This window comes from Ipomoea triloba, chromosome 4, assembly GCF_003576645.1.
Source record: "Ipomoea triloba cultivar NCNSP0323 chromosome 4, ASM357664v1".
NCBI classification, from domain to species: Eukaryota; Viridiplantae; Streptophyta; class Magnoliopsida; order Solanales; family Convolvulaceae; genus Ipomoea; species Ipomoea triloba.
In genome coordinates this window covers 26,218,989-26,236,302 of record NC_044919.1, presented here as the reverse complement: position 1 = coordinate 26,236,302, position 17,314 = coordinate 26,218,989, and the positions used below count along the sequence as shown (strand labels likewise).

Genomic DNA, 17,314 nt, shown 5'->3' with positions numbered 1-17,314 from the left:
AATTTAAAAATGATAATAATAATTAGAAATCATCAAATACATAAAGAATTATATAATATGCTAATGTCATTAACAATTTAGAAGAGAAAACGAAAAAAAGAAATGTAAAATTTTTAAAAATTATAAAATTATAAAAAAAAAATACATATAGTATACAAGTTATTATTACAATTAATTACACCTCTCAATAATTTCTTTTTGTTAGAATCATACTCTTATAAAATATATTCTAGTAAATATGAATTACATTATTCTGAATACTTTTAATTTTGATTTATTTTTGTGATGGACCGACAAGGCGACATTTAAATTATGAGTCTTTTATTTAGACAATTAGCTATTTATAGTTCAGAAAATGCTATTTTTACCTCCAAATTTTTCCTTCTATACATTTCTCTCAATGAGGTGACTTTCATTCATTGAACGTTCATGAATTGACTGACCCCATTACTAATTGAAACATAAATGTAGCTATTAATCAGATGATGTCACTTAAAAGGGAAGTTTTTAGGAAAATACAGTGGGGATTTATAGTTCATAACGAAAAATTTCAATTAATTTGTGAATAAATTAGACAATTTTAAAGATCTGAATTTAATTGGCTGGGCGCCCCACCCCCATAGAATTAAGGAGAAAAGGAAACGTTAATTGAGTTTAGGTTGTTTAATTGAATTTCCTTCTCCTCTTTCCTCTTACCTAGTTACCTCAACAGAATCAAAGAGATATACGACTGGAATATTGCGGGGGACCATTCCCCAATTCAGTTTCTTTCTAACAAAAGTAGACAAATCCATACCCAAAAAACCACCATAGCCACCTAACAACGCCGCCCCGCCGTGGCGCCACCGAACGTTACGTTTCGTGCGCTCTATCTCTCTTCCATAACGCACAGTAACTAGTTTTAGATGGCGAGGCTTGTAGTTGAGGTGCTGGATGCGAGTGATCTTATGCCCAAGGATGGGCAGGGCTCCGCGGATCCCTTTGTGGAGGTGAGCTTTGATGGGCAGCGCCAGAGGACCCAGACCAAGAACAAGGATCTCTACCCCCAGTGGAACGAGAAGCTGGTTTTCAACGTTTCGGATCCCGCCGACCTGCACGCCAAGACCATTGATGTCACGGTTTATAGCGAGGGGAAACATGGTCACCATAGTAAGTTTCTTGGGAGAGTTAAGCTTTCTGGGTTCTCTGTTCCCTTTTCCGAGTCCGAAGCTGAAATTCAGAGATACCCGCTTGATAAAAGGGGCCTGTTTTCGCATATTAAAGGCGATATTGCTTTGAAACTCTACTCTTTGCCGGGTCTGGGTAACCCCAATCTTGGCCACCAGGCTCCGGCGGCGGCTGCGCCGCCGCCGGAGGTGCCCCAAGATTTTAAACCCGAGCCGATGAATACTGGAATTGGCGCTGACCCTAGAGAAATCCCGACCCCTCCACCTCCGCTCCAAGAAATCAACCCTAATTTGTTCGAGGAGGAGCCTAAGATAGAGAGCGAGACCAAGAAGAAGAAAAAGGAGCCGGAAGTACGGACTTTTTTCTCTGTCGGCGCCGGCGGCGGTCCTCCGCCGCCGCCGCCGGAGAAGCCGGTTACCGTCGAGCCCCGGAGCGATTTCATGAAGGCGGGACCGATGCCTCCTGGGTTAATGCGTATGCAAATGCCGGGTGGGCAAAGGCCGGAGTTTGGCTTAGTTGAGACTAGGCCTCCTCTAGCCGCAAGAACCGGGTATTGGGGTCGAGACAAGACCGCAAGCACATATGATTTGGTGGAACAAATGTATTTCCTCTTCGTTCACGTCGTGAAGGCCAAAGATCTCCCCGTGATGGATATCACCGGGAGTCTTGATCCCTATGTGGAAGTTAGGGTTGGGAATTACAAAGCCTCCACTAGGCACTTTGAGAAGAACCAAAACCCGGTGTGGAACGAGGTTTTCGCCTTCGCGAAAGAGAATATGCAGTCTAATATGATTGAGGTAATCGTGAAGGATAAGGATTTTGTGAAGGATGATTTTGTGGGGAGAGTTGGATTTGATATCCTTGAAGTTCCTCTTAGAGTTCCCCCGGATAGCCCCTTGGCTCCTCAATGGTATAGATTGGTGGGTAAGAAAGGGGAAAGGATCCACCAAGGAGAAATTATGTTGGCGGTTTGGATGGGAACACAAGCAGATGAAGCCTTCCCTGATGCCTTGCATTCAGATGCTTATGGTGTTAGCCCTCACAGCATGGCTCATACGCGATCCAAGGTCTATTTCTCTCCCAGATTGTATTATCTAAGAGTTCATGTCATTGAGGCTCAAGATCTTGTTCCTGCGGATAAAGGGCGAATGCCCGAGGCTTATGTGAGGCTACAGCTTGGCCATCAGGCCAGGACTACTAGGCCTGCTCAGAGGCACATTAATCCAATGTGGAACGAGGAGATTATACTCGTCGCCTCTGAGCCTTTTGAGGATTATTTGATTATAGATGTTGTTGATAGAGTTGGGCCTGGTAAGGATGAAGTGATTGGGAGAATGATGGTTCCGATAAGAGAGATTCCACCGAGGATAGGGGAAACCAGCAAGCTTCCCCCTCCTAAGTGGTTTAATCTCCTCAGGCCTTCTGTAGCAGACGAGGACGAGAAGAAGAAGGAAGTGAAGTTCTCTAGCAAAATTCACGTCATTCTCTGTATGGATGCCGGTTACCATGTTCTTGACGAGTCCACGCATTTCAGCAGTGATCTTCAACCTTCATCCAAGCTCTTGAGGAAGCCCAGTGTTGGGATTCTTGAATTGGGGATTCTGAATGCCCAGAATCTGCAGCCAATGAAGGGGAAAGATGGTAGGCTTACCGACGCTTATTGCATAGCCAAGTATGGGAACAAATGGGTTAGAACAAGAACGGTGCTCAACAACCTGAATCCCCGATGGAACGAGCAGTATACATGGGAAGTGTTCGATCCCTGCACTGTGATAACCATTGGTGTTTTCGATAATTGCCACATCCATGGCAAAGAGGACGCGAGAGATCAGAGGATTGGTAAGGTGAGAATTAGGCTCTCAACTTTGGAAACTGACAGAATTTATACCCATTTTTACCCATTGCTAGTGCTTCATCCATCTGGTCTTAAGAAACACGGCGAGCTTCATTTAGCTATACGGTTTACTTGCACCGCTTGGGTGAATATGGTGGCACAGTATGGGAGGCCACTGCTTCCCAAGATGCATTACGTGCACCCTATCTCGGTTAGGCACATTGATTGGCTTCGCCATCAGGCAATGGTCTTAGTTGCTGCGAGGTTGACTAGGGCCGAGCCGCCTCTCAGAAGGGAGGTGGTCGAGTATATGTTGGATGTGGATTACCATTTGTTTAGCCTTAGGAGAAGCAAGGCGAACTTCAATCGCATACTGGCGCTTTTCTCCGGGATTAGCGCTGTCTACCGATGGTACTATGGAATCTGCTACTGGAAAAACCCGTTCACGACCATCCTCGTGCACGTGCTGTTCTTGATCCTGGTTTGCTACCCGGAGCTGATCCTCCCCACGGTTTTCCTCTACCTGTTCGTGATTGGCGTGTGGAACTACCGCTTCAGGCCTAGGAACCCACCAGCCATGGACGCACGCCTTTCTCTGGCGGATAGTGTCCATCCCGATGAGCTGGACGAGGAATTCGACTCGTTCCCATCCAGCAGGCCTAACGAGATCGTGAGAATGAGGTATGACAGGCTGAGGTCTGTGGCGGGCAGGGTGCAGAGCGTTTTGGGAGACCTGGCAACGCAAGGGGAACGAGCTCTGGCCATTTTAAGCTGGAGGGACCCTAGGGCTACAGCCATATTCATCGTCTTTGCACTGATCTGGGCCGTGTTTCTTTACGTTACTCCTTTCCAAGTGATAGCGGTTCTCGTGGGGCTGTTCATGCTTCGCCATCCCCGGTTCAGGAGCAAGCTGCCCTCGGTGCCCGTCAACTTCTTCAAGAGACTGCCAGCAAAATCAGACATGCTGTTGTGAGATTTTAAGGTTGTAATTAGCAATCAATTTTTCTGGTTCAAGTGTAACATATATGTATGTATGTATGTATGGTTGAGTAAATAAATGGAAGGAATAAACTTGGCAGCAGAAGAAGAGACATATGGGGATAGCATAGCAGTGAAAGTGAGTCCCCTTTCTTTTCTCTCCCTCCAGAATCTACTTCTTGTGTAGTGTTCATATGCAGCAGGGGAGGGATTACAATTCCTTTTCTTTCCTATTCCATTGTAGATTAGATGATATTCAATATTGTATTGATTATTGGATTATGAGGCCATCAAATAAATTCATATCTCTTATTTCTTAACTTAATTCTTATCAGATTCTCCTCTTCCTGCTGATGATGATACAGTTCTCCACTTGAAACATGCTTAGTTTTTTGTCTCTGTTGTTAGATGAGGAGGCTGAATCCTTTATAATTTCACTTCCAAAACTGACCATATACCCACTTGTGTAATCTTCTCAGTGGCTGATGGCAAATTATACCATGGACCAAGGTATGGACTGTGATAGCTACTTCATGGTCCATGTTGAGATGTATTTAGAATGATACCTACTGCATGGACCGTGCTTCACAGAAAAATTTGGCTCTATATTCGATTTGAGTAGGGTAAAAGTGGATTCAAATTCTCTTAGTTGAGATGATGAATTTGATATATTATATATATTCAAAATCAATAAAGGATGAATGGAGAATTGATTTTCTAAGTGTAATTATTGAGTTGAAAGAAATGGAGTTAGAAAGTTCTTTTTTTTTTTTTTTTAGAACGGATTAGAAAGTTATGTACCCTTTGCCCCACATAGAAATTGGATGTCAGTTTGTAAATCAAAACTCAAAATAAGCTTTCCAAAGAGTTCAAATTGCGTAGTTAATTGACTTTTTCTCACTTCGCCCCGGGTTGCACGTCAAAATTCAAAATGAGCTCCAAAAGCTAGAAGCAAACCAAATTCTGTTTTTCACTTTGACAATTGTTAGAGAGTAAAATAGAGAACTTACAGTTTGAACCTTAAATAGAATTTAACTTATTGGTAGAATCCATTATTTTAGATCAACCAACCTCAAATGGAATTTAACTTATTGAGTGAAATTCATTATTTTAAATCAATTTGCAGTATAAATCACTTAGAACTTTTGAGCTGGTCGCAGTCGTGATACCGTGGACCATGACTGATACTGCAGTTGTGTTGAACTGATACTGCAGTTGTGTTGAAAGAAAACTGCAGTTGCGCGGAACAGAGGCCGTGTCATTCGTCTGGAACTGCAATTGTGTTGAACTGATACTACAACTGTGTTGAATGGATGAATGGTCTCTGTTCCGTGCAACTGCAGTTTTCTTTCAACACAACTGCAGTATATTTTCAACACAACTGCACTATCCGTTCAACACAACTGTAGTATCAGCAATGATTATGGTCCACAATGCATTGTGGACCATGGTCCACAATATAATTTGCTTCCAGGTCGAGGGCATTAACTCCAACGACAAAATGATAGACAAAGTTGTTAGATTCAAAACGTTTAAACTGCATTTAACAGGAACAAATAATGGGATACAATAGTAGTTGAGTGATGAAATAAAGTCAAGTTGAGTCAACTGCATACTGAAAGGGACTGAGGAGGGAAGGGGATTTATGATCACAATTATCTCATCAACCAAACACAACCACCACCATTATTACTATTGAGACAGATGAGATTCCGACAACATAAATACAGTTTCAATTCGTAGATACTAATGATGTTTGGTTTTTGAGAAAAAGTCAACTAACAATTAAAATAGCACATGCACTGATAGCCCTCTCGAAGCTTGGCTAAGCAAACTCCATTCCCATTCTTCACTTGGAAGCAACGCAGCTTGCAGGAAGAAAGATTACATCCATCTGATTCCATCACTGCCATGCACCTCCCTTCATCTTCACTCATTATTACACTCTCCCCTGAAAAAAATCAATGAATAACAAACTTAATTCACAAATTTATTAAAGAAGCTAAGTAAATATAAGCCACTTTAATTTTCTCTTTCTTGTTTGTGATTTATTTGTGTTGAATTATGGCAACATAATAATATAACACATACAAGAAATTCTATAATATAATGTTTGCATTGCAAGAATCTTTTTCTAATAATATAATACCAGAGATGATAATAATTGAATTTGTATATTTTAACTTTAATCTAATTAAAGTTGCACCCCCACGTGGGAGGGGTGGGTTTAAACCTTAGTGGAAGCGATATTGGCTCTCTGTGCTTCATTTGGTTGAAAAAGTAGCTATGAACAAATACTACATTGTAACGGAATCAATAGTACTCAAAAAAAAAATTACAAGAATATAATATGGTTAGGATCAAGCGGGCCACATTTTCACAAGGTGGCTCTAATACCACTTGTTTAGATCAAACGCTTATTATTACGCCAAAAATTATATTTTGTAGCGAAATGCGCAATTTTATTTCCTTATATACCATCACATTTTCGAGAGGCAGGGTACTGGACTTGGATTTGGCCTTGGCCTCCGCCCAACAATCTCCTTAGCTACCAATTATTGGACTTGACCCTTCACCGGCCTCTGCCCAACATATATACTGCTAGTCTAAAAGTCAGTTTCGCTACTAAGACGACATTTAAGTTATTTTGTGTGTGTAAGTGGAATCATAGACTAAGCAGATTTGCATGAATAAAGTTTGAAAATGTTTATAATCACTCACCTTGGTGTGCTATTTAATTAGTGGCTAAAAATGAAAATAGAAGGATTTTTAAACCTGAAGAGACAAGGATAGCCATTGATAAAACAGAAAAAAGGAGGAAATGTTGGAGCTTCATCTTCAACTTCTAAACTGTTGTATGAAGTGCGCCCTGATTTCTACAATTCTTACTTGTCTGTAAACCTACTTAGCTTGCAACTCGATCCAAAGTGTGTTGTACTAAGGTGCTATATATATGCACCAAAAACTCACACAAGTTGGAGTTTATATATGTTGAAATCCATTGTATAGTTATCATATGAAAAAAGTGAGATTAAAAATGTGTTATTTTCATTATCTTTAGACAAGAAGAAGAATATTTTAGATTTCCTGATATTAGCAAAATTATTGTTGGGCCACATCCTTTATGGTTGATTATGGTATGTATGACTCTGGGGAGAAAACACTTTTTTAGAAATTTATAAGTGTCTTTTAAGAGTAAAACTCCCACTACATATTTAAATTTTGTTAAAAAAAATGAATAAAACTTGTGATCCGCTTATTTTTCTTAACGGATCAGAGCATGCTATGTCAGTAATAGATGAAAATATGTAAAAAGTGAAAGCATGTATAGGAAAGTGTTACTCCACTTTTTGGGAATCAAGATTGGCAAGTGGGATTGTGGAGCTGGTAAAGCTTCAAAAAGAGATGTCCATGAATACCTTTTTGGCAAGTGGGAGTAGCTAAAATAACATTCAATTTGCCATTAATTAAGTGGCTGAATTTATTGGAGAGAGGGATTAGCTAATATAGGATAATTAGTTGATAAGCACCCATCAAACCTGGAGTGGCTTATTAACATTGAATTGGTTGTGAAATTGAAAGGACAATATATATCCTAAATCATTTCATGACTCTTGCTAATACTTAAGAACCATTACCAATATACTGTATGTCCAAATATATATAATGCATTTAATTTCTTGTTAATCTACCTAATGACCATGATACTGATTTGATTTGTCTTTTTTTTTAATTTTATCAGTACTTTTAATGTTACTCTTCACAATTATATACTTATACACTTAGCATTAAGAAGAAACCAAATCAAAAAAACAATAAGGGAACCAGTATCTCAAGCTCCTGACCAGTTTGAGAGTCCGTAGTCATAACAAAAGTATGAGCTATGAAGTTCACTCCAAGTGGCCAAATTACTCTCCGATCCACAATTATATACTTGATACTATCTAGTATATTTTGTATGATCGACTTTGAGGACAAAATGATCTTAATGGGCTAATCATCGAATCATAGTGAACAAGTAAGGAGGGCATGCAGTATAAGAGGCACTATCAAGCTTTAAGCAATATTTACAACTCAAGAACCAGAGTTCAACCCAAGTCGATCACCAAATTGTCACAAGGCATAAAAACTCAGCATGATGAGTTTCAATTACCGAAGAAAGAACTAGCAATTCACAACTTAATCATGGAAAATGATAAAGACTAATTTTATTTTGATCCTCTATCTTATGATTTTGTCATTTTTAGTCTCATCGTAGTACTATAAAATTCATTATTTTTAGTCCTAAATTATCTAATTTTAGCCATGTTGATCTCGGATAAGCTACAAGTTTAAAAGGAGGTTGAATAGACTATTAAACGTTTTTTGAATTTTTAAAAAAGAAGTTCAAGAGTATGTCTTTTACTTGTCTTGTTTATGCAAAATTAACAACTTGGTTTGTAAATTTTGTTTGCACATAAGTGTTTTTTTCAAAGGACAATTGTTTAAAGTTATAGATCCAAATAAACTTAACATCAAACGTAAAATGGCCTGTAAGAACCAAGTAATCAAACGAAATTGTGTTTCAAGAAACTCCTCCAACAAAGTACTACTCCCCATCAATGAATACTTCTCCCCCTTTTTGTCAGAATAATAGAAAAATTAAGATGCTGAGGGTTCCTCCTCATTGTCCTGTTCAGCAGTAGCATATGGTTCAACATCTGCCAGACTCAGTCGAAGTAAAACAGTAGCAAGATCAGTGCAAGCAATATCCAATTGTTGATTGATAATTCGACTGGCTACTTCTAGATCATTCACTGTTCGCTTTAGTTTGACAGAAATACGTAGGTCACGAACATAAGGGGTGAGATTTTCTTCATCAACATTCGATGGCGTTGGGACAAGGGATGGGGTTAGTGGTTCAACATCTTTAACATGCTTTCCACCTATCAGTCTTTAATCAACTCGATACTGTGTTGTATTTTTCAGTGTAATCTCATGGGGATACAACAGTAGTCCCTGAGCAGTTAGTATTCTAAGCCTGTCTCGCCAAAGCCCGTGAATTAGGCAGGACGGGCTAAAAAGCTCACCAAAATACGGGCGCAAAATATCAAAGCCTGCACTGCCCTTTTCGAGGGGCGGGGTGGGCTAAGCCCGTTTTGTCGGCACGAAATTTAGACGTCGGTTCTAACAACGTCTAATGCTATAGTTTAAAAAATAAAATAAAAAAAATTACATTTAGCCTATCCAAAAATATTCAATACAAACAATTGTCAGTAACAATTCATCCAAAAGTACCTATATTCTCTACATTCACCACTTGCAAAGGAGATAAAGTTTATACTCTTTCAAGACAAACGGATCCGAGTGTATCAACCTAAGAAGGAGTTCGTACGAGGACAAATAAAAGAGTTGTTATACACAAGCCAACTTGTTTGACACCAACTAGCTACAAGAAAAAATGATGATAAGTAGAAGAAGTCTTTTTGAACCAAGTTGTGCTTATATAATATTAGGAAAATGGTTCATGGTAGCACATATCAAGGAATTGGCATAGAATTTTTGGAGATTGTGGTAGGTTTTGGTTGGCTACCACTTGCTGAGTGACAATAGGAAAATTTGAGTTTCAAGTTGGCGCTCTACCCTTTTCATATATAAATGGAGAACCCCAAGCTTAGAAGAAAATTCTGGTTGAAAGATTTATGAGAGAGTTCATTAAAGCTTTACCAAATATTTTAAGACAAAAAAGAATCATCTTGATTTTGAAAGTCCAAGATCTAAACATCAATAATCTTTCTCAATTGAAAGAAGTTAGAAGATCATCCTAGGAATGCGACTTGGTGGCTAACCTTGGCTAGAGTTTGATTAGGCAGTGAATATTAAGTCAACGCGGTGTTCATAGCTTATTCCAAGAACTGGTAGCAATACATGGTGAAATTATCCTTGGGTTAGAATGGGAAGAGTGAAATATAAATGTTTTCTTGAACTACTATAAATCTCTTACATTACTTTATATCTTATCTTGCAACTAGCTAACCTTCGTACTCAATTTCATACGTACACTCACAACAAAACTAAGCTACAAACATTTTCTTTAAACTTGGCAAGTTTATTAAGACTTCCATTGCAAGGAAATTTATTTCCTTTTAACTCATTTTAAAAATTGTTTAAAGTCTATTCAACCTCCCTCGGGTTGTTATGTCGTGGACCCAGGTCCACCTTGCAAGGTGGACCTGGGTCTACATTCATATACACTATACTCTACATTCACACTTTGTAAACTCCACATTCACACATTACAGGATTATATATTTAGTAATTATATTACCACTGTTATGCATTCACACATTCAAAACTCTATATTCACAGGTCCTATACTCCATATTCACAACTTGAGAACTCCACATTCACACACTACAGGGCTACAAGTTGCTAGAACTTCTTAACTCTATTACAGATTCACACGTGCATAACTCTACATTCACGATTTCTATACTCCATATTCACAATTTGAAACCTCCACGTTCATACATTTCTGGGCAACTCTACATTCACACAATCATAAATCTACATTCAAGATTTTTATACTCTACATTCACACTTTGAAACCTCTACATTCACACATTTTTGGACAACTCTATATTCAGCAATATGTTTTTTAAAAAAAAAAAAAGAGAGACAAAAACGACATAGTTTTGGACCCAGGTCCACCTTGCAAGGTGGACCTGGGTCCACAGCATAACTTGCCACCTCCCTCTCCTCCCTACCGCCACCCTTCTAGCGCAAATTATATTGTGGACCATGGTCCACAATGCATGGTGGACCATGATCATAGCTGATACTGTAGTTGTGTTGAAAAGATACTGCAGTTGTGTTGAAAGGAAACTGCAGTATCTGTTCAACACAACTGCAGTTCCAGATGGATGACACGACCTCTGTTTCGCGCAACTGCAGTTTCCTTTCAACACAACTGTAGTATCCTTTCAACACAACTGTAGTATCAGTCCAACACAACCGCAGTATCAACTATGACCCATGGTCCACAATGCATTATGGACCATATAATGACTGCCCTTCTAGACTTTAACTTGCTCGGGATCGGACCAACATGCAAGTATATATAATAGTATGTGAAATTGTATTGTGGGTCTTGAATGTACAATTTAGCTAAAGGTTCCAACTTTATTTTAAAGGAAATATTTATCTGAAAGAATTAAAATATAAAAACAGATAAATAAACAACAAGAAAATAAAGCGATAAAAATGGAACCAGACACCAAAAAGACTGGAAGCTGACGGAGTGCCCAGAAGATTTGTAGTCACAACCAAAAAGAGTTGTACCCTGTTTGACACTATATGGGACTGTATCAGCCAAACTTGATATAACCTAGGACTGTATCAGCCACACTTGATATAACCAACCATCAATCTGATAAAAGAGACATCCAAAAGAAAACCACTGCAGAAGCTTTTTCTCAGAACCACAACCAAAAACCTTAACTCATCATGGACTGGTTGACAACACATAACATCACATAGTACATAACATATTTTCACATAAGAAGTCATATAGCCATAGAGACACATATAAAAACACATAAGTGACTTAAAGGCAAATAAGGCAAATTCAAGTCAACCAGAACATAATGAGCTGACCAAATAAGCAGCCAAAACACCAAAGAGAGCTGCTCCCCCTAACTTTATTCTCCCCCTTTTTTTTTGACACAAAAATTGCCAAAGTGATCATCAATCTAGTGGACTGAGGAGCCTGACGGAGTGCCCTCATCACCCTGTGTAGGGTCTTCATCCCTTGCAACTTGAGAAAAAACACGCTCCTCCAAATGGTTGATCTAACATTTTGTCTACTCCCCCTCTCTTGTAGTCATGTTGGAGTAGATATTGAGTCAGCCTTTCATACCATGCCCTTGGGGCCTGTTTAAGTCCGTATAGTGCATTGTCAAGCTCGTATAAGTAGTCCGGATGAGTTGGATCTTCAAATCCTTTGTGCTGAGCGACGTAAATGTCTTCATTTAGATATCCGTTCAGAAATGCCGTTTTGACGTCCATTTGATATAGCTTGATTTGTAGTGCACAAGCAATTGATAGTAAGAGACATATAAGGCGAGCTACAGGAGCAAAAAGTTTCATCGGAGTCGATGCCTTCAATTTGGGAGTATCCTTGTGCTACCAGCCTGGCTTTGTTCCGAGCAATGTTACCTACTGAGTTTGTCTTGTTTCGAAATATCCATTTTGTACCTACAACATTAACTGTCTTGTTTCGAAATATCCATTTTGTACCTACAACATTAACACCGTGAGGTTTAGGGACAAGTTTTGTACCTACAACATTAACACCGTGAGGTTTAGGGACAAGATTCCATACCTTATTTCTTTCATATTGGCCGAGTTCTTCCTGCATGGCCTTGATCCAGTCTGTCTTGTTTCGAAATATCCATTTTGTACCTACAACATTAACTGTCTTGTTTCGAAATATCCATTTTGTACCTACAACATTAACACCGTGAGGTTTAGGGACAAGTTTTGTACCTACAACATTAACACCGTGAGGTTTAGGGACAAGATTCCATACCTTATTTCTTTCATATTGGCCGAGTTCTTCCTGCATGGCCTTGATCTAGGGTTCGACCTTTAGTACTTCTTTTACATTCTTTGGTTCGATTTTTGATGTGTAGCATGCGTATCCTGTAAGTTCAACATAATCTCGTTTTCTCCCTCAAATTCTAACTCCAGAGCTGGGATCTCTAATGATGTTCTATATTTGATGATTCCTTTGTATACGTGTTGGAGTGTCTATAGGTGAACCTGGAGTTGTAGCTGGATTATAGACCTAGATCGCACCCGTATTAGGTGTAGAGGGTTTTGACGCTGTTTCTAGAGAGTCTGGCCCACTTGGTAAGGAGTCTGGAGTACCGGGTGGAGATTCTGGATTACTTGTATATGCTGAATTATCTGTGGGAGTTGCTGGAGCATTTGCAGGAGGTTTTGGATTATTTGTGAAGTAGTCCAGTCGAGATCGGGGTATTTCGAAAACATCTTTCGGTTGATCATCCACCACAACATTTGCAGATTCCTTGATGACTTTTGTGATTTTGTTGTAAACATGGTAAGCACGGCTATTGTATGAATAACCTAAGAATATGCCTTCGTCGCTTTTTGGTTCAAATTTTGCCGTGGGAGCTCTATCTTTCAAAATAAAACATCGTGAACCAAATATATTAAAGTATTTGAGATTAGTCTTCTTACCTTTCCAAATTTCATACGGAGTTTTGTTTGTGCCAGGACGAAGATAAACTCTGTTGATAGTGTGACAAGAGGTATGAACTGCTTCGGCCCAAAATTTCCTTGAAGTTGTCACATGAACCTGCATAAGTAAAATAGAAACGAGAAACCCAGAACTAGAAGACAATTCAGCAATTAATATAAAACAAACACTTATAGCCACAAATGCAAACAAAATTAATAGGGTCAAACAAAGCAGGAAGATTAGCACATAAATCAGTAAACACGTTCAGATAAAGCACATTTAAGCACAAAATCATAACGGATATCACAGAAAGCACATACACAAAGTCACATACGGTCATGACCGGACCAAACAGGTAACACAAAGTCACAAAAAGAATATTAAAATCAGATTCAAACATCAATTCAGAGAAACACATAGATTAACTCTAGAACAGATACAAGCAAACCAAGCAAAGTAGGTTCAGTAACAGATAAAGCGAGCACAGTCCAGAGAAAATAAAAAAACACAGATAGAATCAAGGAAAAAAAACAACTTAGGCACATTTTAAGAAAGCATACATAGCACACGAGAAACGTAAAAACAAACCAGGAAGAGAACAAAAAGAAAAAACTTACACATAGGTATTGAGAAAATACCAACTAAAGAATAAGGAGTAGAAGGTACCAATACTTCATAAGAGATTTTCTTTCTGCTTTTAACGAATCACTGAGTTCGAATAAACCTTAGAGATTTCACATCCGAACACAATTCTTGATCTGAAAAGAGAGTAAACTCTTATTAGGCAAAAAAATTGCTTATTGAAACATAAAATACCTGGTTTTATTTCGACGATGATCCTTCAATGTAGATTCTCTAATCCAATCTCTTCATCTTCCACTAGTTCTCGAGAATCATTTTTCCCTTGTGCTGCATGTGGTATAAACTGAGATATAAAATCTGCTTTCCTGACCCAAACTTGTTTTACAAATGGTGCAATCCGCTTGTGAATGTATTTCTCGGCCCTTTGATTCTTGTAAAAGTAGTAGCACTCAGGTCTGGTGTGTCCTCGAATCCTGCAATAGTGACAAATAGGGTTATAAGGTTTAGAAATACGTCTATACTTCAAGACCATATTGCGACGATGCCTTGTTGAGTTCATATGCCTTGCTGTACTAGCTTCTAGAGTATCTTCTGGAGCTGGTCCAGTAGCTTTGACAAAGATAGTTTGCCCATTGTTTTTGTCTCCGGTGAAGCCGAGACCATATTTGGTAGTTGATTGCCGACCTGTGTCAAGAATTTCATCAAGTGTCGATGTGGTGTCCATCATCTGGATTTGCTTCTTGAGTGAACTTAATTCCTGTGTAAGCTTGACCACATCCTGGTTCAGCTTGGCTTCTCGTTCAGAAGCTGCTTTGAGTTGTAGATCTCTTTCACTTATTTGATCTTTGTATACATTGATGGCTTTTTCTGATATCCCTACTTGACTACACAAGTTACGATTTGCCTTAAGTAAACATTCCCATTTTGAATACAACTTTTTATACTCGGTTTCATAAGAAAAAACAGGGGCTTCAAGATCTTCTGCCGAGTTGTAGTCACAACCTTCCGAGTCAGCTGGATCTTCATCTTCATCTTCTGGATCAGTTGTAATCCTGGCCGTGAAAGCAACGAAATTGCCAGTAACCTCTTCTGTATTAGCTTCAACTTCTGGGTCAGCTTCATCATCGCTCCATGTTAGCGCAACCATTGATTTTTTTCTTCGCAAGTAGGTGGGACATTCAGCCTGAACATGTCCGTAGCCTTCGCACTCATAGCATCGTATGTTTTTGCCACTTGTTCTTTCTCGAGGTTGGGTTGTACGAGATGCAGTGGGCTTGTAATTTGATCCACTCGTTGAATTAGATTTTGATCCGTTGAAGTTTTGAGGTCTGTTACCGCGGAAGCTATTCTTTTGTTTGACCTGTTTCAAGATTTTATTGAAATGTTTGGTTAACAAAACAACTAGATCATCATCCTCGATTTCGTCTGGATCTGGTACAGTACTCTGTTCGTCAGTTGTGAAGGCAACATTCTTTTGTTTTCTAGAATCGTCAGTCAATATTTCCATCTCATAAGTTTTGAGGTTACCCATAAGTTGAGCCAAGCTTTGGTCTTCCCACCCGGAATGTTATTGTATAGCAGTTACCTTCATCCTGAACCGAGGCGGGAGAGAACGGAGAACCTTTTTGATCAATTTTTGTTGTGAAAATGGTTCACCCAGAGTGACAGCACGGTTGGCAATCTCTTGAACTCGTTCGTTGAAGCTTACTATGTTTTCATCCTCATTCATACGTAAGTCTTCAAAATCACTCTGGACTAGTTAAAGTTTGGACTACTTGACCGAAGTCGTGCCTTCATAAGTGGTCTCTAAAATTTCCCAAGCTTCTTTAGCAGTGTCACAGCCTGTAATCAAGTTAAATTGACTTTCATGTATTAAAGAAAATATAATATCTAAGGTTTTAGCGTTGAAGCTTGCTGTAATAGTCTCTGTAGCATCCCATTCAACTTCTGGTTTTAACACCTTTGGATCTCCTTCTTTTTCACCGTCTTTGGTAGGATGAACCCATCCGGATAGCACTGTTTTCCATACACCTTGGGCCCTCAGATGTGTTCTGGTGCGAGCTTTCCAGTACGCATAGTTTTCTCCGGTTAGTTCTGGAGGAGGTCGGTGCTTATCCATCCTAGAGTACTTAACACACAGTGAGATGAATAAAAAGGCGTATAACCAAAACAATAAAGCACTGTGAAACTGTAAGTTCAAGAAACACAATTTCTTAGCCATATCGGTTAGACTAATAACTTAAGTCCCCGGGCTCTGATACCAATTGAAATTGTATTGTAGATCTTGAATGTACAATTTAGCTAAAGGTTCCAACTTTATTTTAAAGGAAATATTTATCTGAAAGAATTAAAATATAAAAACAGATAAATAAACAACAAGAAAATAAAGCGATAAAAATGGAACCAGACACCAGAATTGATCACGCAGTTCGGAGCTCCACTCCTACGTCTGCGGGGCACTTCACGTCAGCCCAATCCACTAGATGATCACAAGGGTTACAAGGAGTCTAACAACAACCATCCTACACTAATGGTTACAAAAAAATACTCCTAGCTAAGCCTTCCTCATCTTGGAGCTGACACTGTGCAATACATCACGATTCAACAACACGGCTGAATCTTCAAGCAACCAGAATAAGAACACGTGAAGAACTGTAGAAAAACCAGTATGAAATCCTCTTATAGAATCTGATTCAAAAGAATAATAGAAGTGGGATTTAGAATCGTAATTGGCGTGTTAGAATCCCATGTGATAGAGCTATATTTATAGCCAAGCCATTAACCAATCATCCCTTAATATTTGCAGCTGAAAACCACTCCAAATAAGGATCAGCCATAAGTTTAGATCTGAGTAAAATGAGGATCATGATGACTGAATTCTGATTTGAATAAATTCCGTCCACTGGACTGCTCGCTGACGCTGCTCCGGAACTGTTCCAGCGAACTGACAAAACCACCTAATAAAATAACCTATGTTTTTGACTAATAATTAAGCCAATTAAAGGTGGTCCAAATGTGTATCATTTGTACACTTACAGTATGTCTTAAGGGCTAAATCGAGTCAAAGGCCCAATCTAATTTGGACATAAACTCTTGTTGGACTGGATTTATTATTTATTTATTTGTAGTCTAGTTACTGTTAATGTTATGGATCAATTTGTATCTTTATCCAATTTTATGGTAGGATCGGTCAATTAAAAATCATCAGTTTTAATATGTATTATGTATATTATTTTTTATTCATAATCAAAACTTAATTCTATTCTAAAACATTTAAGAACATTGAAACTGGGCATTTATCAGGAACTGATTACATTTATTAAGAAAAAGAAATACAACGTAACATAGTACACACATTTGGGCTTCAAACATTTATTACACCACTTCTGATCTGTTATTATATAGATAGATAGATTATATTGATAAGAAACCCAAATTAATTGGTGTCCATGGGCACATATATCAGCCATCCAACATCAATGAATCCTGGATTTTTCTTCAAATGAGGG

The 17,314-nt window shown here is 38.7% G+C and overlaps 1 protein-coding gene across 1 annotated transcript; it reads left to right on the top strand.

Moving 5' to 3' along the window:
* Positions 1–658: 658 nt before the first annotated feature.
* LOC116015327 (FT-interacting protein 3) lies at positions 659–4,304 on the top strand. Its single transcript, XM_031255364.1, has one exon. The coding sequence runs from the start codon at positions 906–908 to the stop codon at positions 3,972–3,974; it is 3,069 nt and encodes a 1,022-aa protein (XP_031111224.1). The 5' UTR covers positions 659–905; the 3' UTR covers positions 3,975–4,304.
* Positions 4,305–17,314: the final 13,010 nt, after the last annotated feature.

Excerpts from the sequence above, each read along its gene's own strand:
- LOC116015327 (XM_031255364.1), top strand. The coding sequence starts at position 906 with ATGGCGAGGCTTGTAGTTGAGGTGCTGGATGCGAGTGATCTTATGCCC.